The following is a 27,568-nucleotide window of genomic DNA, read 5'->3' as shown; positions in this document are numbered from 1 at the left end:
CACTGGATCAGAAGCCAGGATATTGTGTTTTATCTTGGTTTTGTTATTAATAAACAGTGTAGCTAGCTTTCCTTTTTAGAATCCCTATCAGAATCTATATCCTTATCATTCCCTAGAATCAAATACATATTCTTAACTTTTTAGGCCTTACTAAACTACACACTATGCCTCTTCACATACACAACTGTCCAACCAAATAGGCCTTCTTGCCATCACTCATTAAAGCACTTTATTTGTCATCCCTCAGATCTTCATAATGGCTATAATTTTATTTTGTTCAGGTACAAATTAATTAGTAATGATAACAACTAACATTTAAGGGATGCAAATTGTTTTCCATACAGGATTTTTTAACTTCAGAACATTCTTAGAGATAAATACTATAGGCTTTCTTATGTTAAAATGAAGAAAGTAAGTCAGAGAATTTAAGTGATTTACTAAGATTTACATACAACTTGTAAGTGATGGGGGAAGGATTTGAACCCATGTTTTTTCTGACTTCAAGTCCAACACTTTTCCCACTACTTTTGTTGTCATTTTTCATTGCAAATCTTTTTAGTTACATTATGACGAATAAAATTTTGTGGGGTAGCCTGGGAATTTAGCCACCGTCCAATAGGAAATAAATATGATAAAATATCTAAATAGTTGAATTAAAAATGAAATTTTGGAATACACTTCACTTGTAAGTTGGTAACTGTTGTAGTGAGGAAATTATTATCCAAATAAAAGCAGATCTTTTGGCAGAAGGCTGTCTGAAACAAAGAAAACATTGATCAGGCTTTTCCTGGTCTAGAAAATCAGATCATATTAAATAGGATATTAAATATTAAATCTGTTATTAAATCTGTTCCACATAAATATATTTCAGGGTTAGGAAGAGGGAAGGACCAATAACGCTAAGACATTTATCTGCAAATGTTAATATTATATAAAAGTCTTCAGTTTGACTGTGGATATTAGTGAACTTCATAAGGCAAAAGACATTAACATCCTGGCTTGAAATTTATTTTTGTTTATATTTAGAGATTTAACATTTTGTTCTATACAGATATGTCTTCTATACAAAATCAAAGTTGTTTTTCACAGTATTCTTGTGTATTGTAATTTCTGAAGATTAAATTTTGAAAGCAATTCATATCATGGTATAGACCTGAAATTTGAAGACATACTACATAGACTGCTATGAAAGGATTGGTTCAACTTTCTAAGCTACCTCAGTTTTTGAATTTTCAATGCAATAATAATACATATGCTTTAATTATGTTTAGTCATTTAGATTTTGGTTTGATACTGAGAAATGAGCCATTTCTAAACATTCCTCTACAGTTTTGTGTTCTTTTTTTTTTTTTTTTAAAGTCATTATACAAGGTGGCTCTCAAAGAGGGGGAAGCAATAGGTAGAAATTATAGGGAAATTTTTAGTGATATTAAAAAACAAAACAACTAATAACATCCATAAAAAATTTTATTTTAAAAAATGTATTTTTGGAGCAGCTTTTATAAGGAGTGTTATCTGAAATTATCTAATTATAATGAACATTTGTTCTTCAGTTCTTTTGATAATTGTATTCAAAATCTGCATTGATGTTATCTATATCATTACTATCAAAATAATAAATGCTCCAATACACACACACATACACACATATAATTGTTGTTATATTTTATTTTGTGTAAAGCTTCTAGGCCATAATAAGTTAAATCAGTTTATTAATGTTAAGTATGAAGGAAAAAGCAATAAACTTGGAAGCAAAAGACTTAGTTTTGAGTCTGACTTCTGTCACTTCTTAACCCTGTGGCCTTAGATAAATAATTTGTGCTCCCATAGTTACATTCAGTTCCTCTGTCTATAAAACGAAGGCAATAGTTTCTTCAATTTCTACTTCATAAAATTGTTTTAAGATACACTAAAGTTACTCTATAAATATAAGCTTCTGTTATGACTCTGAGTGATCTGAGTTATTAAAAAAAAATTAAGACAAACTGGGATAAACCTGTTAATAGTTTTCTTTATCTGAATAAATCCCTTAAATGTACCTAGCTTAGTGAATATATAAACACATTCCCTTTCCCCTCTTCAGATTTTTTAAAATAGAGAAACTATACAAGCATTTTTAGTAACCCAAAGAAGCGACTTGTGGTATAGTTGAGAATTGGATTTGTAGTTTAAGGACCTGGGTTTAAAGTCTAATTCTGCTACTTGTTGAGAAAGTCAATTAACCTTTCTAGGACTTAGTTTTCTAAACTGTAAAATGAGGGGGCATTGGCCTAGATGAACTCTAATGTTTACTTTAGCTCTAAATACTAAACTAGTTGCTTTGAGAAAGTGAACCTTACTTTCCAAAAACTGGGTTCAAACGATTTGAGTTCTAATTCTTGCTCTGCTTGCTGCTCACAAACTGTGTGACCATAGCATTATTTTAATTTCTGAGGTCTTCAATTTCTTCCACTCTAATACAAGAAGTTTGTTTTAGATAAAATATAAGTCCCTTCCTAGTCCTATAATTTTATAATTGGATTTGATTCCATAGTTGGGGAGATATCTTTCCAAACATCTTTCCAAAGTATTACTGTCCTGTTGGTTTCTTTTATTTCTCTTCTGACATTATCTAAAATAGTCTGTCAGTCTTTATATGAATATTAGTAGACATCCATCCATATAAACTTACTTTTTAACAAACTATAAAAGCTAGTATTTTCTATCTTTGAAGAAGTGTTTCATATAATTTTTTTGTAAAGTTTTAAAAACACAATGTAAAGGAGGACTGAGCGGAATTCAGATATTACTTTAAATTGTATATATGTTTAGTTGGTTTAAGTTGTCTCCAACTCTTCATGACCTATTTGAGGTTTTCTTGGCAAAATTCCTGGAGTAGTTTGCCATTTTCTTCTCTAGCTCATTTTACAGATGAGGAAACTGAGGCAAACTGGATTAAATGACATGCAGGTATAACAAATTCTTAAATAAAATTTCATATTGATAGAAAAAGAATCATCCCTGAATTCTTTCTATGCTTTACCAAAGTTTATGACCCTTCTATAAACTGCAGTACTAAAGGAAGTAATGCCTAGTCTTGTTTGCAGAAAAAACAGTAATTTAAAGACTACTGAAAACTTTGCAACTTCTCTTAACATTTTGGATAGATTTAAAAGATAATTTTGTGTATTTAAAAGTTTTTTCAAAAGCATTTTGGAGTTTTAAAAAAATTGCTAAATTGAATGATATTCCAAAATATGGTTTACAGGTATTGCATTCCAGAATAATCGGTATAAAATATTTTATAACGGAAGATAAATGAATTGGCAAACTGCTACTTGAAGCATCATTACAAAAACTTCTCAATCCACTAGTGTCTTATAATAGTTACTCAAAACAATATTTGCTTTTTAGTGAATATTCAAATGTTTTAATAAAAAATTGTTTTTTTTTTTTTTTCCCTTTTTTATCCCTCTTAAACAATATTACCCTGCTTGAGCATACTGCACTCTTCTGGATGTAGAATTTCATAGCAGGTAACAGAATATCATAGTCTCAATGTATACCTTCCCCAAAAATGATTACCTATTTTAAAAAAGAATGCGTGGCTCAATGCAGATAAAAAAACTAATCTACAATAGAACACAATTTAGTTCTAAAAGTCCAATAAATTTAGTTAATACTAGTCATCAATCCTATAACTACAATTTCAACTTCAATTTTTTTTAATTTCTCATATCAGCAAATTGTAAAAACTATTGAATTTCTAGGTATTTTCAAAAGTACTAGCATTTAGTAAGTCTGAGAACAGGCATAAAGTAACATTAGTAAGAATTAAATTGTGTTTCCTGGGCAAAGCGGTTAGATTACCAAGTTGCTTGCTTTCAAAGATGAGGAAGCATGAAAATTTTCTGTTACTGATAACTGGCCATTTGTTCAGAATCAGGAAAATTAAGACCACATTTTGAGAAATGATTCTGTCATGAATCAACCTCTGTGTTCTTCTTTCATTGGATTTTCTTTAAAGTTAAAGACTTTTTTTTTCAAATTTCAACTCAAGTTGAATTTCATTTATTGCTTGTAACTAGGCACTGTTGACTGTTCCTTTCAGGTAGGAAAATTTGACCATGTTTGTTAACTTGAATCGGCTAAGTGAATTTTGGAATCGTTAGGGAGAAAGAAAGGAAAAAAAAAAACCCCAACTTCGACTTTTTTTTTTTTTAAGTGAAAAGTCAACAACCACCGCGCACTCCTACTGTAAATGGAGAAATGATGTAAGAAGACTACCCAACAGAGAGCTCAGGAAATATAAAAGCTTCAACTTTCACGCTTTTCCTTCGGAAAAGAAAAACGCTAAAATTTTACTCTACTGGGGGGTAGGAGCGTACAATATGGGTCTACGTACCACCTAGCACTTTGGTCTCAATCTCCTCAGAATTTCTTTTTTAAAAGGGCAATTAATTGGATGAATCTGTAACTTTGAAACGCAATTAAAGTAGGACTCTACTAACCCCCAAGGGACAACTCCCTTCCCCTCAGGCTCTAGACTGTCCTGAGGCCATCGAAAGGGGGATGTAGGTAACTGTACCCACTTCCCTCTGGGGCCTCAAGTAGGTGAACTTGGAGGAAAAGCAGGGCAAGAATTGCCCCCGTGCCAAGGCCGGGCAAAGATCAACTCGTAGACTTGGACTCCCGCCCACACCGGCTTGGGGCTTCTAGCTCTTTGCCTCCGGCGTTTATTTAACCTCCCGGGTCTTCAGCTGGCCAAGGCCCATACTTTGCATAAACAAATAGCACCCCTCCTCCCTCCCTCACTTTGCACACCCTTGCTACCCGCTACTCGCTACCCGTAGTCAGGCGCTGCCCAGTTCCTCGAGCCCCCAGTTCTTCCCCCCTTCCCGCCACGAGGTCGCCGGCGTTTCCTGCTCTCTCCCCTCCCCCCGGGGTCCGCCGCCCTCCGCAGACCCCCAGCCTCCAGACCCCAGGAGGCCGAGTTTCCCGTAAATTCCCCGCCCCTCTTTTCCCTACCCCCCTCCCACCTTGGAGCGGGGCTCCCTCCCGTGGCCCAGCCCCACGCTGCCCCTCCCTTCGTTGTGTCCGTGCGCCCTCCACCGGGCCCCGGGAGGCCGAGGATTGGCCGGGAGGAGCTGTCACTCTTGGCAGCGCGTCACCGCCCCCATTTCCGATAGCCGAGAGCCCGGGAGTTGCATTAGTGGAAACCCGGCAGCCGAGGAATAGCTAGCGTGCAATACAGCTCACTGGAGCGCCGGCCAGCCCGCCCAGGACAGCGGCGGCCAGGACAGCCAAGCAGCAGCTGCAGCCGCCACCGACACCACTGTGGGGGCAGCAGAAATGATGAGCACGGTGCGCGGCTGAAGTTGACTAGCCCCTGGCCGCGCCCCTCTAAGATTTAGAGTTGGCTGTGCCTGCTGTGGGGGGAAGGTGTCCGATCTCATTCCAGCCCCTGCTGCCACCCAGGTGTGTGCAGGACACCGAGTCCAAGGTGTAGATCCTAAAAACTCCACGTGAACACTAAGGAGGGGGCAGAGAGGGCGGCACCTGGAGCCTTGCCAGGAGGTGGGGGCCCCAGTGGGGCGGGGACCCACCGGAAACTTTATCCAAATAATTCTCCTTTTCTGCTTTCTCTCATTGCAGCAGCTGCAACCGGAGGAGCCTCCTGTGCGGTGTGGGTGGGCAGTAAGAGCTTCCCCTGGAGACCCCCTCCAGAAAGAAGTGAGAGGGTGGGGAAGTTGTTTCTCCCACTCTGACTCCTGGGTGAGGATCTACAGCCTAACGGGAAGATTATTGATCTCTGGATGCCCGGGACTTGGACCCTGAACCCCTGACAGCCGGGCGGAGGGGTGAAGTTTGGGGTTGTACGCTGCTGATATCAGGGCCACTAGCATCCCCAGAGTCTCACGGAGAGATGCCGATGGGGGGCCTGCTGCCGGTGTTCAATAGCCCTCCTGGGGGCGGGCTAGGAGGTGGGGTCGGCGGCGGTAGCAGTGGCTTGGGCATCAGGAAGGTAGCCGGGCCGGGCGCTTTCCGTCTGACCGAGAAGTTCGTCTTGCTGCTGGTGTTCAGCGCTTTCATCACGCTGTGTTTCGGAGCGATCTTTTTCTTGCCGGATTCTTCGAAGCTGCTCAGCGGGGTCTTCTTCCACTCCAATTCGGCCCTCCCTCCAGCTTCCGACCACAAGCCGGGACTCGGCTTGGGCAGCATCAATGCAGGGGGAAAAGGGGAAGACGGAGGCGAAGGTGAGAGGGCAGCGGCAGCAGCTGCGGCCGCCGCGGCCGCGGACAATTTGGCCAAGATTCGAGAAGACCACGAGCGAGCCTTGAGAGAGGCCAAGGAGACGCTGCAGAAGTTGCCCGAGGAGATTCAGAAAGATATTCTCCACGAGAAGGAGCAAGTTATTCAAGACAAACTGCTCAATAAAGAGAATGCCGATGGATTGCCTCACCTGGACTTCCGCCCTCCTATCGGGGCTATAGGACGGGAACCCACAGACCCAGATATTCGTCAAAAGAGAGCAAAGATCAAAGAGGTGAGTGGTCAGATGGAGGTGCCATACCAGGAAATCCAGTTATTGGGTAGCCTGCTATTTTTTCCCCCAAGGGAAACAAGCAGTCATTTCAAACTCTTAAATTGAATTAAAGGCTAAAATTTTATTGGTGGGAGGGGGAATATTCAGTTCTTCCCATTCCCCCCTGGTGAGGTAACAACGTAAGGAATGTCCTGGAAATGGCTGAATGATTAGTAACCTGAAAACTTGGTACAATCAGGCCAATTTAGACCTGAGGTTTAATCATGCCTTTATTTTACGTTTTCTGATCCGAGAAGGTACAAAAAAAAAAAAAAAAAAAGCAAAGCTACGCATTGATCAGTAGGTAAACTTCCTTTAGGCTATTATATTGTAAGCTGGCTAGCCGGAGAACTAGTAATTTCTCGTCCTTCCCCTCCCCAAAGTAGGAGAGGTGCAAAAACAAGTCAGATAACCCTTGAAGGATTCGTCAAGTAGAGCCTCTCGTTTCAACAGCCAACTGACAAACACTGACGCTTTCTGTGGTGTGACAGTGTTGTTGTGCCAGGTGGCATCCTGTAAATATAACTGAAAGTACAACCTTAAGACTTGAAGAGATTGCATATGTATTCTATTGAATGTTTACAAAAATACAGACCTGAAGCTCTTTAACAATTTTGATGTATTGTTAGGGATGGAAGGAAGGTATTATGCAACAAGTTTGCATCCACAACTATACTCGGTTGAATTTTTATCATAAACAGGGAGATTTTCTAACTTCTTTTGCCTTTACTTTTTTTTTTTTTTTTTTTTTTTTTGGTGAGCTACATTCTGAATAACTATGGGTTATTGGGATGGGTGGATGTTCATGGTCAAGAGAAATGTTTTATTACTGGTTCTTTCCAGGGACATTACTCTAAAGTAGAATTGTAGCATTTTTCAGTTGTACCAAACCTTAGCTCATTTCTAAGGTCCCCTTAAGCTCTAAATCCTAAAATCCTAGTTAGACTCCTTCATTTTACAAACCACAAAATTTATTAAGTTAAGAATAGACCCAGTTCTAGAATCTATATATCAATCCCAGTCAGTAGTCCTTTCTATTCTGTGGTGGTACCTTTTCAGTTTTTTACCCTTGTTTTACCCTCTTCAAAGATGTATGTTTGAAATACAATTTTGAACTTCCCCAAGCTAAATGAATTTTCGTTTCCTGCCCTTCTCCCTCTTTTTGGCAAATCAGAGTGCTTTTAAAATGACGCAGAAGTCTTAATTCTAATTATTTCAAGGATTTGTTTTCTTAGATATGACTCAAATGGAAGTATGGGAAGGAAGAAAGAGGGTTTTCCATTAAAATCTATTGAAGCATAATAAGAAAAGTTTGTCATTTTACATAGAGCTATTTTTTCTGGTGGGAGGAGGAATGAAGAAGTGAGCTACCTGGCTGAGTTGCCTGCATCCCTAAGCTACTGTTAGTACCTGTCATATGATTTACTTCCACAACATTATAGTAAATGAATTTTATTAAAGCTGTTGGTAAGTCAAGTAAACCTGCACTTGGTTTCTTTTAGCTTATTATAGACTCTGTACCTTCTTAGAATACTTGTACTCAGTCTAAGTCTTACTCAGTGTGACACTTACTTACTATCCTAACCTTATTCAGAATGCTACAACTAGGAAGACCATTTTTGAAGAAACTTGCATTTATCCCTCTCCATTGCATCTTACTCAGTCATCCAAAAAATGGATGACAAAAACCCCAAAACAACTTCATAATAACAAAAAACAAAACTGACACTATACAAAATGTTCTATATAGTAAGATAATAGATATAGATTATATAGGATGCATGTTTGTGTGTGTCTTGCATGGTCATAAGTTTGAAGATACTTTTTATGTCTTAAGAATGAGTCCTTTTAGCTAGGGCTACAATGGTGCTGTCAACAGTCATGTGCTTATGGACATTTAAATGTCAATAATAGCTGTTTCCTGTTGCTGAAAGGGTGTTTTTACAGTAGGAAAAAAATGGGTCAGAGCCAGATACGGTCTCACTGGATCATATTGAAACTTATACATGTTTTTTGCTCAGTTGGATTCCTGGTCTTATTTTCTTCAATCATAAGGTCTTAATTAGTCCTTAAAAAGAATTTCTCTTGAAATGGATCAGCATAGTTATTCACTTAAGTGCCTGCATGCTTTTTTTAGTGCCTACATAATATTTCTGAATAAATTTTTGGGACTTTATTTTAATTTCATTTCATGTTGTGAAATAAGTAGTTTATAGGAATAAGCAAAAAAGTTCTCAATATTTAGTAGATCTTGGCACCACACTAAACTTGTTCAGCCAGATGTCCAAGGATAGAAAAATTCTTGGTAAACCAAAAAAGCCATGTTAGGTTGAAAGTAATAGTCTGTGATTTTAAAAAAAGAAAGAAAGAAAAATGGACTTTTCTGGTTAGGTGGCTGAACTTAAACCTTTCAAAACTTGTATTCTGTTTCTGCTACTCCCACTGACACTTGACATAGAACTAATGAATCTCTACTTTGGCTTTTCGCTTCATCCTTTTTGCATTTTTTGCTACTCTCTACCCAAGATCTTCCGCGTTATAAATAAGTTCATATCTTTGTCCTTAGTGGAGTTAGTTATATGTTGGTGAGAATTCTTTAGATGTAAGAAGTGCTGCCTTTTAAAGTATATAAAGGTAGGACTCATTTGAAGCTTTTGGTCTCATTGCCAAGACACACATATTTAACTATTAATAAATTTAATATAAAAGCAGGCAGTGATATTTTATATTAGTAACACAGTTTTATTACTAGTACTCAGTTTTAAAAGACTGTCATCTCTTAGAAACCTTTCTATTTAACTTGTTTTATATAGTGCCTAGCCCAGTACTATTCACCATTATGGATTACATCAAAATGGTTTTGATGATAAACTATTAATGAAACAATAAATAGCTATAAAACTTTAAGATTATTTCAAAGGAGAATTAAGAATTTGATTTCAAAGTCTAGAATTTTATTAGGGCATACCATCAATTCACTCTATGAGACTTTTTAAATTTACATGTAATTCTATATTATAGTCTGATTTTTTTTTTCAAGTTATGTTTTTTTTTTTTTAAAGGATGAAAATAACATGATCAATTAGTTAATCACCGGTTAAATCTTAGCATTAGCTAAATATGTATGATAGTATGTAGATAAAGGAAACAAGCATTTATATAGACTTTGTCAGGTGTGGCACAATGTACTTTACAAATATTATGTCATTTAATTTATAATTGAACAGAACACATGGTGGTCAGCATTCCTTAAGGAATACCAGGGCTCTCAAAAGTTAAATGACTTTCCCAAGAACACACAGTAGTAAGTAGCAGAATCAGGATTCAAACTGGTTTCCTGACTTTTTAATCAGCATTCTTTCCACTGTAATACAGCTCTGACTTCCTATCTATTTGAGTTAAAAACTTGTTTTTCCTCCTGTGTTTGTCATACTCATGACTAATAATCTCTGTAAGCCACTACTAGCAAAATGAAAAGCCTTAAGAGAATAAAGAGAAGCTGGTAACTGATGTATTGCAGCAGTTTGTCATTTCCTTTTTCAAATATACAGTATTCCTTGGTTGGAAATTTTGAATGATTCTGAACTTTCCAATCCATAGAGCTTCCCAAATACTTAAATTTTTAAATGTTACTCTGAGTCTAATAATTAAAAGTTTAACAATGGGATCACTTGTGACATATTATGTGCATTATGTAAAGTGACAGATACAGGAAGTTTAAAGTGAAAGAGACCTTTTAGGAACTTAGATTCTTTTGGTATGTTAGTTCCCCATACATTTGGGAAAAAGGAGGAGAAAGTAGACTAAATAATCCATGAAAAACTAAAATGAAGATGCTATCTAGTTTGCATGGTCATTTTAAAACACTTATAAGAATTCTACTTTTGTTATTCAATGGAACTGCAACAAAAGTGGTTTAAAAATAAAAAAAAAAAAAAGAATGGTCTTGATGTTAGAAAATCTACCTTTTATATTTAATATCTATGTGATCCCAAGCAAATCACTTAGCCTGGCTGGGTCTCTGTTTCCACATTTGTAAAGTAGAAAGGGATTGGATTAAATGGCCTTTGAAAACCCTTCCAACTTCCACATCTGCCTTGACTATCAAAACTCTAAATTATATGACAATGACTTGAGTACAGGAAAAAGCTCGTCTAAAAACCAACTACTAATCTGAATGGATGGCTCCCCATTTTATCATATAGGCAGAACAGAATTACCCTGGAACCTTTACAGCAGCATGATACAATAGTATTAATGTGCTGTTGTTTTAAACTTAAATGTGTATTATTGGGGGAGGGAAAATTTTTGTGGAGTTAATATCAACAAATCTATGAGTACACAAATATGCTTAACAATCAAGGACTGTCAAGAAAAGTCTCCCTCGTTCCTCCCTAAACCAGGGAGAAGAGAAATTTTACTATTTGTAGTTTAGGAAGTCACTTGACTCTTTACACTACAATGTGTTAGTAAAGCTTTCAAGAATCCAGGATCACTTCCGTGAAACATTGGATTAGAATGATAGAGAAGAGCTAAATATTTATTTCACATAATTTGATTTCCATAAGGTTTATGAGGTTTCAGGGGAATCATTTCAATGGTCCACATTTTCATGAATTATCCAACAAACAGGAAAGAACATTTAGAATCTTTTCATGGTCACTGTGAAGGTTTCACACCTTGTAAGTGAGAGTTCTCTTGAAAGTAGTAGTCTCCTTGTATTTTCCTTGGTCATCTTACATTTTCCCACAATACTATGATCAGTTTTTCAGGGGGAAGGAAATAACCAAAGGGAGTTTAGAGCTGTAAGAGTAACTATATTGTGACTGGGGGCTGATATTTGGGGTTAGGTGATTTATACGAGTCAACAGATGCCATTGCTTTTTATATAGGTTTTACAGTGGTAAATCAATGGCATGTTATTTTGCAAATCAGATTTTCCTGGAAAAGAAAGCTACATTATTTATGGACTTTGCCTCCTTCTTTGATTTAATCATTTGCCATCCATGAGCCTCAGTTTCCTCAGTGATAAAACAAAGGGGTTGGACCACCTATCCTGAAGTACTTTCAGCTATGTTCTGATAATAACCTAACTTATGTCTGCCTAAATCTCAAGTCAGAGTATGTGTAATTCAAACATTTTTCTCCAGTTACTGCTGCTTTGTTCCTTCTTTTGTTATCTGATTATAGTAATATCATACCTGTCTTGAATTTACTCACTTTCTTACTAGTCATCCATATAGAATGCTACCAAGAAGTAGCTTTTTAGAATGGGAATAGGAGGGGAGATCCTTAGGAACCCAAAGTTTTCATAATCTGTAGAACTAAAGCTCATGGATCTTTAAAAAAAAAAAAAAAGAAAGAAAGAAATATTTACAACTTATTTATTCTTTTTTAACACACCTTAACAAGGTTACTCATCTGTTTTCTGAGGCTTTGGGATTGATAAAAGAAGGCATAGCAAGAGAAGTAAAAAGTAATAGCTGACAGCTTGACAACTAAGTGAGGAGACAGGAAAAACTTTTTAAAAAACTCATGCCAGGATTCAGAAAGCATTGCAGTTTGAGGGCAGTATAGAGAGTCAAACAGTCCTATCCATCCCAATAAGCTTTCAGGACATCACTATATGTTAGGTGTCTAAAATGATGACAGTACTTTCCCAAATGTTTAGTTTAAAATTTTTTTGATCTTTAAAGACGTATAAGCTCAGATGTTTATAATGACTCAAATTTCTGAGTATTATTATCTAACTATTTTCTAGAGGATTTAAAGTATTTTTAGAATTATGCTATTATATACACCTTCAACTCATCCATACTCATAATGTTTTCAGTGCTTTGGCAAAAGATTTAAATCCTTTTCTCTCTGTTAAAATATGTTTTCATTTGAAATATACCATTTTGCTGAACACACCTGTTTTACATGGTGCTGACTATTCTCAAGCTGACTAATCAGACTTAAGGTTTTTTTGTTTTGTTTTGTTTTGTTTAGCTAAAATGGCCTATTAAAAGGTTGGATTTTTTTAACTCTTAAAAAAAAAATTTGGACCAAGATTGATCAAAGTACATTTTACCCTGAAATGACCTCTGGAGGCCTACCAAAAAAGGGTGGGAAATAAAACAGGATAAAATAGTCCTTTCACTTTAGCAAAAATTACATAATTATAACCGTTTATTAGCCAGTGCTCAAATCTGCAGCCTGTGTTAAAGTTGAAGTTTGTAAGAGAAGATTCTTGTATTTCAGTCCAAATGGCCACAGATTTTGATATATTCTGATATTCCTGGAGACAATGTAGATTCTACTTTAAATTATCCCTATAGATATAGGAGTGGAAAAAATGAAATAGAATAGAATTCAAAAGGGGTAATTTAAATAGTGCCAGAAAGTGAAAACTTATAAAACAGATGAGTGCCAGAGAAATTTACTTGGAAGAGAATGGAAATTTCAGTGCAAGGATGACTTTCTTCTTGTTTGAAGGGGTGAACCCAATATAATGAATAATAACATTCTTTTATGTTACGGTTTGGTATTAACAGATATTAGCTGTCTGGGAAGATTTTTGTTTTGTTAACATGAAAAAGAATGACTTTCATCTATGAAGTCAGATGAAATAATTTTTTTTTAAAGCAAGTATTTTCATCACTTATGTTGCTTGAGTCAGTACATAGCTGCACATTTCAAAATTTATTTATACTTTGACCTTGGTTACTTTGTAAAAGTCTGCCAAATGCCAGCACTTTTTAAATTTGGCTTTGAAGACTGCCTTATGATGATAAATAACTATTGATAGAAAATGTGGTTTATTGTTTTTTATAAATGGTGGTTTGAGGTGATGATAATTTTTGAATATTTAAGATGCTTTTATTTGAGATGTGGTATTTTACTAGCCAAATAGTCAGGTTCAACATTATACTATATCTAGTAAACTGTTGGCTTTAATCTCATAATTAGAAATACTTTGGTAATTTATTTTATTCTTAAAGGGTTTTTCAGCTTGGATCAATAAATTTTGTAGGTTATGGGTAAAGATATCTCTTTAGTACCATACACATTGGAAAGAGTATTTTATAATTGACATATAATTGTCTGGCTCTTTGATTTCATAGATATAAGAAACTCTCAAGTAAGAACTTCCTTTACCAACCAAAGGTCAGCACCTATTATTTCTATTATGGCACCAAGCAGTTAATTGACTTACTCAGAAATCATACAGCAAGTATATGTTAAGAGGCAGAACTTGAACCAAGGTTTTGTAGCTTTGAGGCCAGCTCTCTATAATCACTCTCACTTTATAATTGTCATATACTTAACAAATTATTAAAGTAGCTTTTTGTTAGTCTTAATTATTTAATCTTTCCAGTGATTACTTAATCATTTAATATTCCATAAAGACCTTAAAAATTAAAATAATTTGTCCTAACAATACAGGTGATATATTGGCTCTTGTCAAAAGGAACTATGGCAAGTCAAAGAATAAATATTATTTACTAAATATTTAATAAGTAATAAATACTATAAACAAGAATCATTTCTCTTGGTCTCTCTAAAATAAACAATTTCTTATATTTTCTATGTACTCAGAGTCTTTGATAGGCTATGAGATGTGCTGGTAAAGGGCAGGAATAGGATAGTGTTATGTACCCTGTTGTTCTAGTACAGTCCATGTTACTTCATATTTATTGGATTAATTTTAAAAGTAACAATAAAACATTGTTCAGTAGTAAGTATCATTTAAAGTCTTCCATCCCAAGGATGCCTTCAGTGCTGAATACCTTCATGGAATTCCTTTTTGGCAGTTTTAAAGCAAAAAAGGAAAGGTAGTGATTCTTAATCTATCTGCAAATAGATTTCAGGGAGGGTTCATGAACTTGAATGAGAAAAAATATTACATCTTTATTGTTCACTTATCTTTGCTTTCCTTTGTAATCTTACATACATATATATTTTTATATATGTATGATTATATATTGCATTTAAAACATTGTGGGGAATCCATCGGCTTAATACTAGATTGCTAAAAAAAAAAATTAAGAAGCCCTGTGCTATTGAAAGCAGATGGTCTTATGCAGATTGTAGGTTAAAAAAATGTAAATTCTACACTACAACACTGATTTTCATCTTGTTTGAAGAGAAAAATACCATTTGCCTTAAAAGTCTATAGTCCTTAAAAAAAATTATCAATTGGGAATATCTTCATCCTTTGAAGGTGAATTCAATATTTTAAGATGTCAGAAACTTTCAGAGCCAAATTTGGTGAATAAGATGTGTATTCAAATTGGGCAATATCATCTTTGGCCAAAATTGAGAAGTGTTTATGCAATGAGAGTTACATGACTTATAAAACTCAATATACAAGTAACTCTAAAGAAGATATGCTCAGAAGTTTTGAACAGTGGTATTATCAGTGAAATAAATATTTTGTTTTCTAGGGTTACATTGGAAAATGTTTTTTGGATCTATTTAAAAAATAGTATTCATTCTAGTTAAGTTAGAATCTACATATATTACTTTTTATCAGCAGTTAGTTTGTGATATGGTTGGGATGTTGTAGAATGTATTTGACAAGACTCATGTTTTTTGTTATATTGACATTTTAGCAAGGGATAACTTATTTGACTTTTTCAGAACTTACAAAAATGCTAAAATTTCATAGCCATTATAATTCTCACAATATCTCTATAGAGTGAATAAATGCAGATCATTTTCCATTGGAGCATACAGAGGCTAAAAAAGAATCTCCTTTGTAGGAAGTTGTATTATCATAAATAAGAAGGAACTTGGTTTTCCTAATATCCACTTTAATGCTAGATTTCACAGATGTAGTCTTTCATAAACAATGCCAAAAACACACACAAGAATGTTCAATCCTATACAGTATTTAAAAATAAAAACAAAAATCAATATAGATAGTTTTTTGACCTCTATTCCATTTCACTTGGTACATGGCTACCAAATTAGTTTTCCTGAAATCCCCTTTTCCTTAGGTAATTCACCCATCCCACATCATTCAGTTAAAACTAATTGCTTTTGTAGTGTTAAAATTCAAATTCCCAATCTTTCCTTCAAGGCCCCTCACAATCTAGATGTCAAAACATTTAATAAAATTTGTCTACTACTATTTTCACACTCTATTTTAGTGAAATCGGTCTCTTTACTGTCCTTTGCATTTGTGTTTTGGGCTTTAATTTTGCTCACAATTCCCATTCCCTTGTCTCCACTGTGCATATGCTAGAATGCCTTCCTGAATAACTGGTCAAATTTTGTCCCTCTATTAATTATCAGATCTTATCCTACCTTTTCTCAATACACTTTTCTCAATGTCACAATCCTTAGAGACTTCTAATTCCAGAATTTTATCACTGTTTATGCCTTGTCTTGTGGCAACCTATTTCTTTGTTTTTAGATTTTTATATATCTTATAGGTAGCATTCATCTTATCTCACCAACTGAAAAATATTAACACAGCTCTAAAGAACCTATGGTAGATAGGTGATACAGTAGATAAAATGCTGAGCCTGGAGTCAGGAAGACATCTTCCTTCATTCAAATCAGTCTTAGTTACTGGTTTGCTGTGTGACTCTGGAGAAGTCACTTAACCTTGTGGCAGACCATCCCAGTAGCTCTAATAAGAAAACCCCAAATGGGGTCACAAAGAGTCAACCCATGGCTGAAACAATTCAACAACAAAGAGAACCTAGCACTCAGTATATAAATATTACTTAGTTAATTCCAAAATAAATTTCAAAATATTTCTGGGGAGAACAATTCAGTTTAGTTAGTCATTCTCTTCAGCAAAATTCCTTTCTTTGTAATCCTATGGAGATCTGCATAGGATTAACAAGAAAGGAATTTTGCTGAAGAGAATCAGACAAGCAAGTAGGATCAGATAAGGTCATTATTAGGTAAGGAAAGTGAGGTTTGGCTTAAATTACTGTCCTACCCTCCTGGTTCAGATTTACAACTGTGTCCTTTCCTTGCTATTACTTTTGTTACTATCCCTACTTCTCATATTAAGGAAATAAGAGTTCTTTTGCCTTTTTTTGTAGCAATTCCAACACAAGAGATATTCAACCCTTTAAGTAGTGTATCAAAGTGGGTATTATTTCTCTTGTAATATTCTTTATTCTGAAGATATTCACTTTTCTGGGAGGGTTTGAAGAAAAGGAATTCAGGAAGATAAATAGGAGAGTAGAGTGAGAAGGTAGGGTTGAAATGTTTTAATCAGATTTATAAAACTAGTTTTCTTACTACTTTTGTGTTGCTTTTATTTCAAGATCAACCTGAGATATCATTACACAATTGTGTTTTGTCACTCTCACAATTAATAAAGGTACTACAGATTTGAACAGTTTCCATATGAGATTCACTGCACATTTTAAAATATAATTGGAGTGAATTGAGCTTAAAATTTGTCCTTAATTCATGTTACATCTGTTCTTAATTTTTTTTTGCAAGAAATTAAATTTGTCTGAAGATACAGATTTGAAAATGAAGCACCATATAAATTTCTGATGTTTGTTTCTTTTATCAAAATGTTGCATTTTTAAATGGACAGAATACCTGAAGAATATTTTACCTGCATTAATCTTAAATGGAGCAATAATATTTAAATTCCCCTTTACTATAATGACACATTTCTAAAGTTATATGTCTCTCAGTTGATAATGCCAAGTTGTATTAATATTCTTTGCAGATTAGATTTAAAACTAAAAATTCTTGAAAACTGAGAACATTAACTAAAATAAAATGTTTTAGACCTGTAACTCTGATTAGGCTTGGTGAATAGGCTTAATTAATCAAGGAAGAAGAGCATAGAATCTCTGAAAGAAATTTTCAGTGTTTGCTAACCATAAATAAAATTTGTTCTTCCTTTGGCCTATTAAGTGACTGTGGGAGAATTTTGATGTTTTTTTCTTCTTGTATGGGGAAATTTAATATTATTCTGAAGTTAGTCTTATTTTTTTTTAATTTTAGGATTTAAAATTTGACATTTTTTTCTCATTACTGTCAAAAATAGTCAATTCAAAGTCGTTTCTGATTTGTTAAATCTCCAAAGTGCACTGAACATGCATTGAACCACTAGAACAATTTGGGATAGGCATTAAATCCCAATAAAGCATAATATATAATATACTGAGTTGCAGAGATAAATCTATAATTTCAGATTCAGGAATTTTCTTAGAATTTGCTGTATCTTGTTAATGCTTCCTTAATATTATCCTATTTAGTACAGCTGTGTGTGACTAAGTCTGATTTTTAGCTACTGTGGTTACAGTTCTCCACCCACCTGTGATATGGAGAATTGCACTTTCGCTCTTCTTAAGGTAAATGAGATTAAAAACTATCCTTTCACTCAGAACTATTTAAGAAACTTTTTGAAGAATTTGTTGAGTCTTGATATTGCAGAGTGATGTCAGACTATAGATTACGAGATTCCCCCTAGAAAAACTTTTGGATTTATATATTATTGTTTGGAAAGGAAATGGGTAATTTCTTCTTAAAAATATCCAACTTTGAATTGCCTGTGGTTTGAAAACTAAATTAAATCACTGCATTTTGGAAATCTTATATTTTAGGCACTAGTGTTAGCCTCTTTATAGCTTGAAAAAAAGAGTCATTAACATTTTCTTTTATCTGATAATACATACTGGTGTTAGCATCTACTAGGAAAGGTGACAATGGAAGCAGAATTATGAATAACTCACCAATTAGATTATGGGTTTCTGAATAATTAACAGTTGGCTTTAATTGCTTTCAGATTGGTTAGGTCTTAATTGTCTATCCTCTATTAGAAGACCCTTGAACATAACTTCCAAGTGTGTGTTGGATTCTGTCAGTTGATTTTCTGTGACCTATTTGGCACAAGACATACACAAACACTTACTCATACTCATATAAGTTTCCAGAGGGTTAAGACATTGGTTATTTCCGTGATTGCTGGGCAGAATTCTTCTAAGATAACTTGAAAAATTAGACATGGATGATTCTATCATTAGTATTGCCATCATTTCTATCATTAGTATTGCCAGCTCTTCAGGACAGAGAAGTATTCTGCACACAGTGTTTTTAAGACCTGATATGAATATGGTAAATCATACTGGCAAATGAAGGAGATTATTGCTGTATCTTCAAGGTGAAATTGTCTTTAGAAAAAAATTAAAGGTGGCACAAAAATTTTTAGGTGTATTAGAAATCTTGTTTCTTTAAACATCAGTCATAACACTTTCTGATTTTTCAGCCATAGGTTCCCTTCTTACGTTAAATGAACTTTTTAAAAATTCATATATTAACAGACTTGTCATTAGCTAGTCACAGTGAGTGAATCTGTTTCCATTTTTGTCTATGAGTGTTGAGGCAGCAATTGATATTAGTAACTAAGTTCTTTTCCTGCCTTTACTTTTCGTTGGTCTCTGAATTGGATGAAGATTGAAAATATCATAAATATTTAAAATATTTAAATTAAATACTTTTCCTTGGTCTCTGAATTGGATGAAGATTGAAAATCATAAATATTTAAAATATTTAAATTAAAATATGTAAATATCAAAAATATATAAAATATCATAGACCTAGACTTGAAAGTAACCTCAAAGTAAACTGACTAAACCTAATGTTTAAATGAGAAAACTTAAGCCCAGAGACTTTGTGACTTGTCTAAGGTCCTATAGGTAGTAAGTTGTTGGAGAGAGGATTTGATCCCAGGTAGATAGAGCCGTGTTGGTCAGTTGGTTATTATCCTTCATTCTGGAAGAAGACAAAATGACATTACTATGTTAGAGTTAAGTTAGTGTGTCCAACTGTGGCTGATCAGACCCATACGAGCTGGGAATGTGGAATGCTCCACAGGTGGGACACAGATTGCCCCTGCGAACATTTGGGGTAGACTCTCTAACTTTGTGTATCTCATGTTTCTTATGTTTGCTCATAGAACATAAGCACCTTTTCTGATGAGGGCATTCTATGCTGACAGTCCTGTGCCAGTTACTCCCATATCTTACTATCAATTGTAAAGTTCTTAAGAGAGACTTTGAGAGTTTCCTTGTATCACTTTTTGTATCATCTTATGAGGACTTGTCCTCTGAGTTACCCATAAAATAATCTTTTTGGCAAACATATTTTTGGCATTCGAAAAATATGGCCAGCCCACTGGAATTGTGCTCTCTGCAGTGAGTTGGAATGCTTGGCAATTTAGTTCAAAAAAGGACCTCATTGTCCAGTACCTTATCCTGCTAGGTGATCTTCAGAGTCTTCTTAAGACAAATGGAAACAGTTCAGTTTCCTGGCATGTGCTGGTGTATGTACAGATTTCACAGGCACATAACAATGAGGTCAGCACAACAGCTCTTGTAGACCTTCAGTTTGGAAGTCAGTCTAATACCTCTTCTCTCCCACATTTTCCTTCTGAGCCTCCCAAACACTGAACTGGATCTGAGACAGAGAAAAACTTGAATTCAGATATGATAATATAAATCCAAAAGTTTTTCTAGGAAGGAATCTCATGACTTGTAAAATGGGGATAATAATAGCATCTACCTTTTGGAATTACTGTGAAAATTAGTTGAGAAAACATTTATTTTAAAAAGCATTTAGGATAGTTCCTTGCACAAATTAGATGTTTAATAAATGCAAATTCTTTGCTTTCTCTCCTCTTGATCCAGCACTCTCTATAGTTTACTTTGCTTGAGTTGGCAATTTCCAAAAGTTTAAACATGATATGTAAAGTCCTTTTTAATTTTTCCTAAGCCTGTGTGTTTAAAACATCAAGGAATATTCCCAATAGTTCTACTAAGCCATGAGTTATTGTGCTGGAACTATCTTGATGCCTTAAGCATACAAGTTTAGGACAAATAAAAGGAAGTACTTAACCTATCAGGCTAAGTAAGCCTCTCAACTAAATCTGAGCTTCTTAATTCTTTTTCTCCATAAAGTAAGAATTCCTTTTTATTTTGTCTCACAAAATAGTCACACCAACTACTGCCCTTTTAAAGGATCTTATTTTACATTTAAGTGGAAAGCAGGATTTTAGAATTTATTCACATAATCTTTTATCTAAGATTTTCTTCCTAAAATGTGTCGAACTATGTAAACATCTAGATAGTCACTCCACTTTGCACCTAGAAGTTTTCAATAATCTTTTGAAGCATTTTATCCTAGATTGCTTCCCTGACCATCATTCTAATCCAGAAGTTCTTCCCCTCCCCCCCCAATTCCTTGTACTTTTGGCACTTTTTAACTTCTGGTGTGCTTCTCACAATGATTTCTTTAAATGTTTAAAATAAAATGCATAAGACAAGAAAGGAACCAATTCTATTGAAATACAATTATCAAAATGCTTATTTAAGAAACCTCAAAAATAGAGATCCTGGATTAAGAACCCTCAGAATCTTTTTTCATTCCAAATCCACAGTAAAAAGACAGGAGAAGGGAAATAGATAAAAATCTATAGTAAAATCTAAGATCATCTTTGTTTAGAAATGGAATCATCATGGTACAGTAGGGAAAGAATTGACTTTTTTCAGAGATTATGGTTGTTCAGTTGTTTCACTCATGCCTGACTCTACATATGTGACCCCATTTGGGATTTTCTTGGCAAAGATACTGGGGTAGTTTGCCATTTTATTCCCTAGCTCATTTTATAGAAAAAGGAGGTAAATGGGTTTAAACGATTTGCCCAGAGTCACACAGTTTGTATGTGTCTGAATCAGAGAGATGAGTCTTCCTCACACAGTACAAGCTAGCTGCCCTCCATCGGAAGACATGTGATGTAATACTTATTACCTGTGTGATTTTGGACAAGTCATTTGGCCTCTGTCTTTCTTTATCTCTAAAATGAGAGTATTGATATCCCTTCCAGCTCTAAATTTCTGATTACATTATTCTTCAGCCATAAGTAGCATCAAAAATTTGAAGCATGGAAAAAATGTGACTTGATTTTTTTGCATTCAACGCCTTTTGCATTCAAAAGAAATTTAAAGCAACATTTTTGCCATATTTCAGTTATAAATTACTTAAATTAGAAGTATGTCCATAGAAATATCAGTAGGATTTCACATCAGCTGTGAAGCCTTCATGCAAATTAGATTGCTGGGGAAAGAAACTAAGCCAAACTTGGCTTTCCATAGAAAGTATTATAATGGATAGTGTAATAATCAAACATTTAATTAATATAGATCATACCAGATATAAAACACTTAATGACACAAATAAATACAAACATTTAATCACTTACAAATGTACAGCTAATTTAAGATAGAGCTTTCCAAATTGTCTTTATCTCCATTGATCTGTAAAGATATTGACTAATGAGGGCAATAGAATAACAACATAAAATTATAGTTAATATAATAATATTTATATGAAGATTTTACCTTCTGTTTCCTCTTTCATTTTTTTGTAACAAATTGGAAGATGGAAGGATACCCCCATTCAAAGTGGTAGGGAATTCCAAAGAGTTTCTTTAGGAATATATGCCTAATCAGAAGAAATTTTGGAGAAGAAAGGGACATTTGATAGTTTTTCAAGAAACTTAACTTGGATTTTTTTTTCCTCTGCTCTTTTCTTATTGAAAATTTTCCTCTAATTAGGAAAGGCTTTAGAGATCGTGTTTATCTTGCTGACTTTTTAATAGCCTTTCTGCTTTCTTCAGCTTCCATGTAATCAACACTAGAAACTACCTTGCATCTTGATATTATGCAAAACGTACCTTTTTTTAAAATGCATGGTCCCCACCATATTTGCACTAAATTTTTCATGCCTTGATTCCTCTACTGTTTTGTTGCTTAACAATGAAAAAATGGCTCAAAACTTTAGCTAATTGCTATTCAAACCAAAGCTACGGCACAGTTTGGGACTAAATTAAAATCTTCAAGGATCAAAAGTCTTTTCATCTCCTATGAGTCTTGTATTTTGAACTCTATTATAGTGGTCCATGGTCATCTTTTATCAGTGATCTTAAAGACATAATAAGCCATGTTTTAAGTGACTGGTTTTTATAAACAAACTTATGCATATGTTTATACAGACTTTGTATAAATAAATGTTGTTATATTAAATATCATTTTGTATTGATTTGATATTCTCTGTTGCCCTTGTTATACTGTCAAATAAGTGCTGTCCATCAAAATGATACCTTGGCAAAAGACTTCTAAATATTTGTTCAAAACATTTCTGAAAATTTATCTTCTGTAATTTCTTTCAGTTGGTGTACTAGTCACACAACAGACTTTGACTTCTTTACTGTGCAGTCACAGGATATTCTATTCCAGTCTGGTTATCTTCCTCCATCTCCCACTTTATTTCCTGTCAAACTTCAAGCCCCTTAGCTTAACATTGTCTTCATATAGTTCATTCTCATCTATCTGAGGTCTGAGGACCTACGAAAAAGACAGCTCCTAGGGAACCAAGGGACTGGGGAAGGAAAAAGTGCTCTAAGGATAAGGGCTAGGAGGTTGCTATTTTGAGCAAGGGAAGGCTCAATAATGAAGGTTCATTTAAATGGTATGTGTGTATTCAAAGTACCCTGAGCAGGTAATCTTGAATTGCTCTAAATCAAAAACTTCTTGGAGTTCTCTAGTTTCACTTCTTGAGAAAGGACCATTCCAACCCTAAATTCTGTTAATTTATGATGTGAAATTAATACCTATAATGTTTTTCAGCTTTTTAGCAACGACAGCAACAAAACACCCCAAAGTCTTTTAAATACAGAGTACTAAAGAATGCATTATTTAACTTATTCTTGCAACAATACTGTAAATGTCCAAAAGAATAAGTAAAGAAATGCACAGGTAGTTTTTTAATCCAATTAGACAAAAGTGAGTTTGTGCCATATTTAGAAGACTGACAAAATAAAATTAACTTCACACTTCCAGTAAAATCCTTCACTTCTATCCAGTTTTTTTTTTTTTTTTTTTTTTTTTTTTTTTTTTTTTTTTTTTTTGAGCATGTAAGTGACAATATCTTTCTGCTATGTCATAGTGCGGTGGATAGAATGCTGAACTTGGAGTTTGGAGCAACTTGGTTTCTAATCCTGGTACTGAGCACAGATAGGGTTGAGTTGGCTGGGAAAGCAACAGCTGAAAGATTATTACTGAAAAAGTTTGTTTCATACCAGCGTTCTTACTTATTATGACTTTATTTCCTAGAATCATACATTTAGAACTGAAGGAATTTTGGAGACCATATTAAATTCAGCTTTGTTTTACAGATGACAAAATTGAGGCACAAATGTGTCATTTGCTTAGGATCGTGTAACTAGCAAGTGGAGAGGTCGGGATTTGAACTGAGATCTTCCTGATCCAAATCTTATACAAACTGTATCATGAAAACTTTAATTTTTGTAAGAAAAGTGATTAAATGAGTTTTAGAAAAACCACCAGTACCATGAACTTGTGAATTTTCATGGCTCAGAATCTTATATTAAAATTTCACAATGGAGACAACAACAATGACCATATTTTCATGCCCTTTCAAATCTCATTAGCTACTTGGAATAGGTTGTCTCTCAGTTTTGATAAACAAACCTTCTCTATTCATTTTGGAAACTTTTAAAAATCCTTTTATAAAAATTTTGTTTGATAAAAGTGTAACTGAGTTGATGGTGTTCTTCACTATGAATTCCTGTGGCCAATTTTACAAAACTAAAGTTTATCCATTAGGTATAGTTGGATATGTTATTATTTTATGTCTCTGAATGGTAATATAATTATATTTGTATGCCCTTCTGTATTAGTTTTGTCTTTAAAAAAAATCTTGTAGGGAACATGTTTGTTTTCTAATGTAACCTAACTATAGCTTCATTCTGAATTCATATGAATTAAGGATTCAATATGATGAGGTTTGAATTATAACTTATCCCATCTGAATCCTCTCCTCCCAGTTTCCTGGAAACTTTTAAAGATCAACTAAATTGAATTTGCTCTTTACTAACAGATAATAAAAAATCATGCATTAAAATAAGAAAATACTCAAGGAGACTCAATTGCAAACCAATTTTAAAAAATTTCAATAGTATTTGATTTTCCAAATACATGTAAAGATGATTTTCCAAATATATGTAAAAATGATTTTCAACATTTGTTTTTATAAGCCTTTGTGTTCTAAGTTTTTCTCCCTTCTTACTTTACCCATTCCCCAAAACAGTAAGTAATCTGATGTAGGTTATATATGTGTAATTTTTAAAAACATATTTCTATATTTATCATGTTGTATAAGAAAAAAATCAGAACAAAAGAGGAAAAAAAAATGAGAAAGAAAACAAAAAAATACCAAAAGTTTTGATCCATATTCATTCTCTAGCATTCTCTCTGCACATGATTGACAAGTCTATTGGAATTGCCTTGAATCACCACATTGTTGAGAAGAACCAAGTCTAGCACAATTAATCATTACATAATCTTGTTGTTACTGTTACGGTGTTCCCTTGGTTCTGCTCATTTCACTCAGCATCAGTTCATGTAAGTTTTTCCAGGCTTTTTTGAAATCAGCCTGATAATTTCTTATAGAACAATAATATTCCATAATATTCATATACTGTAACTTATTCAACCATTCCCCACTTGATGGGCATCCACTCAATTTCCACTTCCTTGCCACTACAAAAAGGGCTACCCCATGATCTTTTTTTTCTTTTACCATCTCTTTGGATTATGGGCCCAGTAGAGACACTGCTGGATCAAAGAGTAAGTACACTTTTCTAGCCCTTTAGGCATAGTTCCAAATTGGTCTTCAGAATGGTTATTTCACAACTCCATCATAAGTGTATTTAGTGTCCCAGTTTTCCCACATCTCCTCCAACATTTATCATTTTTTCCTTTCATCTTAACCAATCTGAAAAGTTTGAAGTAATATTTCAGTGTTGTTTTAAGCAAAACAATTTTTAAAAAATTTTAATATCTGTACCTTCTTCCTTCTCAGTTCCCAGCTATGGTATTTTAAGAATATTGTTCAATTCTTTGCAGAATGAATGAAGATTGGTCAGCTTCACCAACAGAGTGCTTGGCTCTCTTCTCAGAGTCTGCTGGTTTTGTCAACTTACTGTAGCCTGGATGACTTACCCTTTTGTCCTGTGGGAATTATTTCTTGGATTCAGGGATAGCACCTCATTGAGTTTCCATTGCAGTTTCTCTTCTGTATTGCTGCCTTCTCTTTATCACCCAATGATAGATTCAACAAGTATTGCAGGTCCACAGTCTGAAAAAATACAGGTCTGGGAATTTCTCCCAATGTGCACTCACTTTCTAGACTTCAGTCATTCTAGGATATTAAGTATAATCTCCATCATACCTGTCTGTAGTCCCGCTGTTACATGCTAAATAACATATATCACTTTTTTTAAAATTGATTTTTATTTACAAGATATATGCATGGATAATTTTTCAGCATTGACCCTTGCAAAACCTTTTATTCAAATTTTTCCCCTCCTTCTCCCTACCCCTTCCCCCAGATGGCAGGTAGACCAATACATGTTAAATATGTTAAAGTCACATATCACTTTTTATAAGAAGCTACTTCAGAATCCATTTAGGATTTGGTAGAAATAGAGAGAATTGTTTTGCCTTTCTGTCTATTGCTATGTATTTAGAAGCACCTGGAAGTAATTATGATCTGTTTATTCATTCTGATAGACTATAGGTTTTGGTGCATTTGAAGTTGTATATTTGTATACTCTAGTCTTTTCATGTAAATTGGGTATCACAGTGATTATGGAATCAGTGAATTTTAAGAGTGGAAAGGAACAGAGATTTATGATCAGTTTTTCACTTTCATCAATTTAATATTAAAACAGCATAGGCTACATGTTTGTCTGCTGGATGATAGAGTGGAGATATAGAATGTGTAGAAAATTGGCCTTGCCAAAAAAGATAGTAATGATCTATCCCTGATATAAAAATGTGATGTTGCATCAAAACGGATAGATGTCTTAAGTTCTGACAATAATGATAGGATTCTTCTGACCTAGCCATACATTTTTTTGACTGACCTCCTGGTGACTTATAGCACTTTTATTATATCTAACTCAAGATAAGAATAAAAATCGATTGATTTTCCTCTATTTAATATTAAAAGTAAACTTGTAGTCACTTTTTAGCAGCATGCTCTGAAAAGTCAGTATTCTAAATTTCTTTCTAAGTAGAAGTGACATTATCATTTTTGTCTCTCTACTCTGTTGATTCCTTTGATCATAAAAATTTTTTGAAAATGTAACTCAAAGCTTTGAAACTCTGTAACTGATAGTCAAGTTCCTTTTCTGAGTTTAATTTATCCTAAATCAAGTATTCAGATCCATGATATGGAAAATTTTAAATTCTTCAGCTAAAAATTCAATAAACTAACAAAAATCTATTCAAATCAGATAGATGATTGATTTAAACTACTTTCATACCTAGCATTAAAGGTATGGAAATTTTTTAGAGAGAAAGAAATGGAACCTAATTTTAGAATATGATACTCTTGTTGAAGAGTAAATACCATGGTGAATAAGGTTTGATATTCAGAGAAAAGTATTAGGACCCTGGGTTTCTAGGGAGGGCTGTCAAAGGAAGAGCTTGAGAAGTAAGAGGAGGATGGACTACAGAGAGGTTGAAGAAGATAAAGAGTAGATAAGCAGACACTAGATATCTATTTATTTTTGAAAATGTGCTTAGGATTGTTCTCCTTATCTTTTTTCCTCTATCATGTATTTAATGTTATTGGGTTATATATTCCTACATACCCCCTTTAACCTCTTCAGACACGGCATATTGAAAGCAAGATGAAAGTTGGACAAAATTTTAGTGAACCTACTTATCACCTGGGATTTTTTATGCCATGAAAGGCAGCAGGGGCACCAATGGAACAGAAGGTATGCATAGTATGGTAGGTATCATGAGAGATATCAGCTGGCCTCAAACTATTATCTATGATGAAGAGATAAGAAGTATGTCGAATAAATATAAGTGTAACATTCACATGGAGTAAATGTTGATACTTTGAAATTTGGTCCTTTGTGCTTTCTCTTCCATTATA

General features: G+C 34.3%; 1 protein-coding gene across 3 annotated transcripts in view; it reads left to right on the top strand.

The window, feature by feature from the left end:
* Positions 1-5,185: 5,185 nt before the first annotated feature.
* MAN1A1 (mannosidase alpha class 1A member 1) overlaps positions 5,186-27,568 on the top strand; it is a 176,559-nt gene continuing 154,176 nt past the window's right edge. For 2 of the 3 annotated variants that reach the window (XM_051997641.1, XM_051997639.1), the window contains exons 1-2: positions 5,186-5,457; positions 5,635-6,526. In XM_051997641.1, coding sequence (XP_051853601.1) covers positions 5,906-6,526 — 621 coding nt within the window. In that variant the 5' untranslated portion in view covers positions 5,186-5,457; positions 5,635-5,905. Of the gene's footprint in view, positions 6,527-27,568 lie in introns of all 3 variants that reach the window. The other variant, XM_051997640.1, reaches the window with a different exon arrangement.

This window comes from Antechinus flavipes, chromosome 4 (genome assembly GCF_016432865.1).
Source record: "Antechinus flavipes isolate AdamAnt ecotype Samford, QLD, Australia chromosome 4, AdamAnt_v2, whole genome shotgun sequence".
NCBI classification, from domain to species: Eukaryota; Metazoa; Chordata; class Mammalia; order Dasyuromorphia; family Dasyuridae; genus Antechinus; species Antechinus flavipes.
The sequence above is the reverse complement of the archived record's forward strand: the minus strand, read 5'-3'. Positions and strand labels throughout refer to the sequence as shown.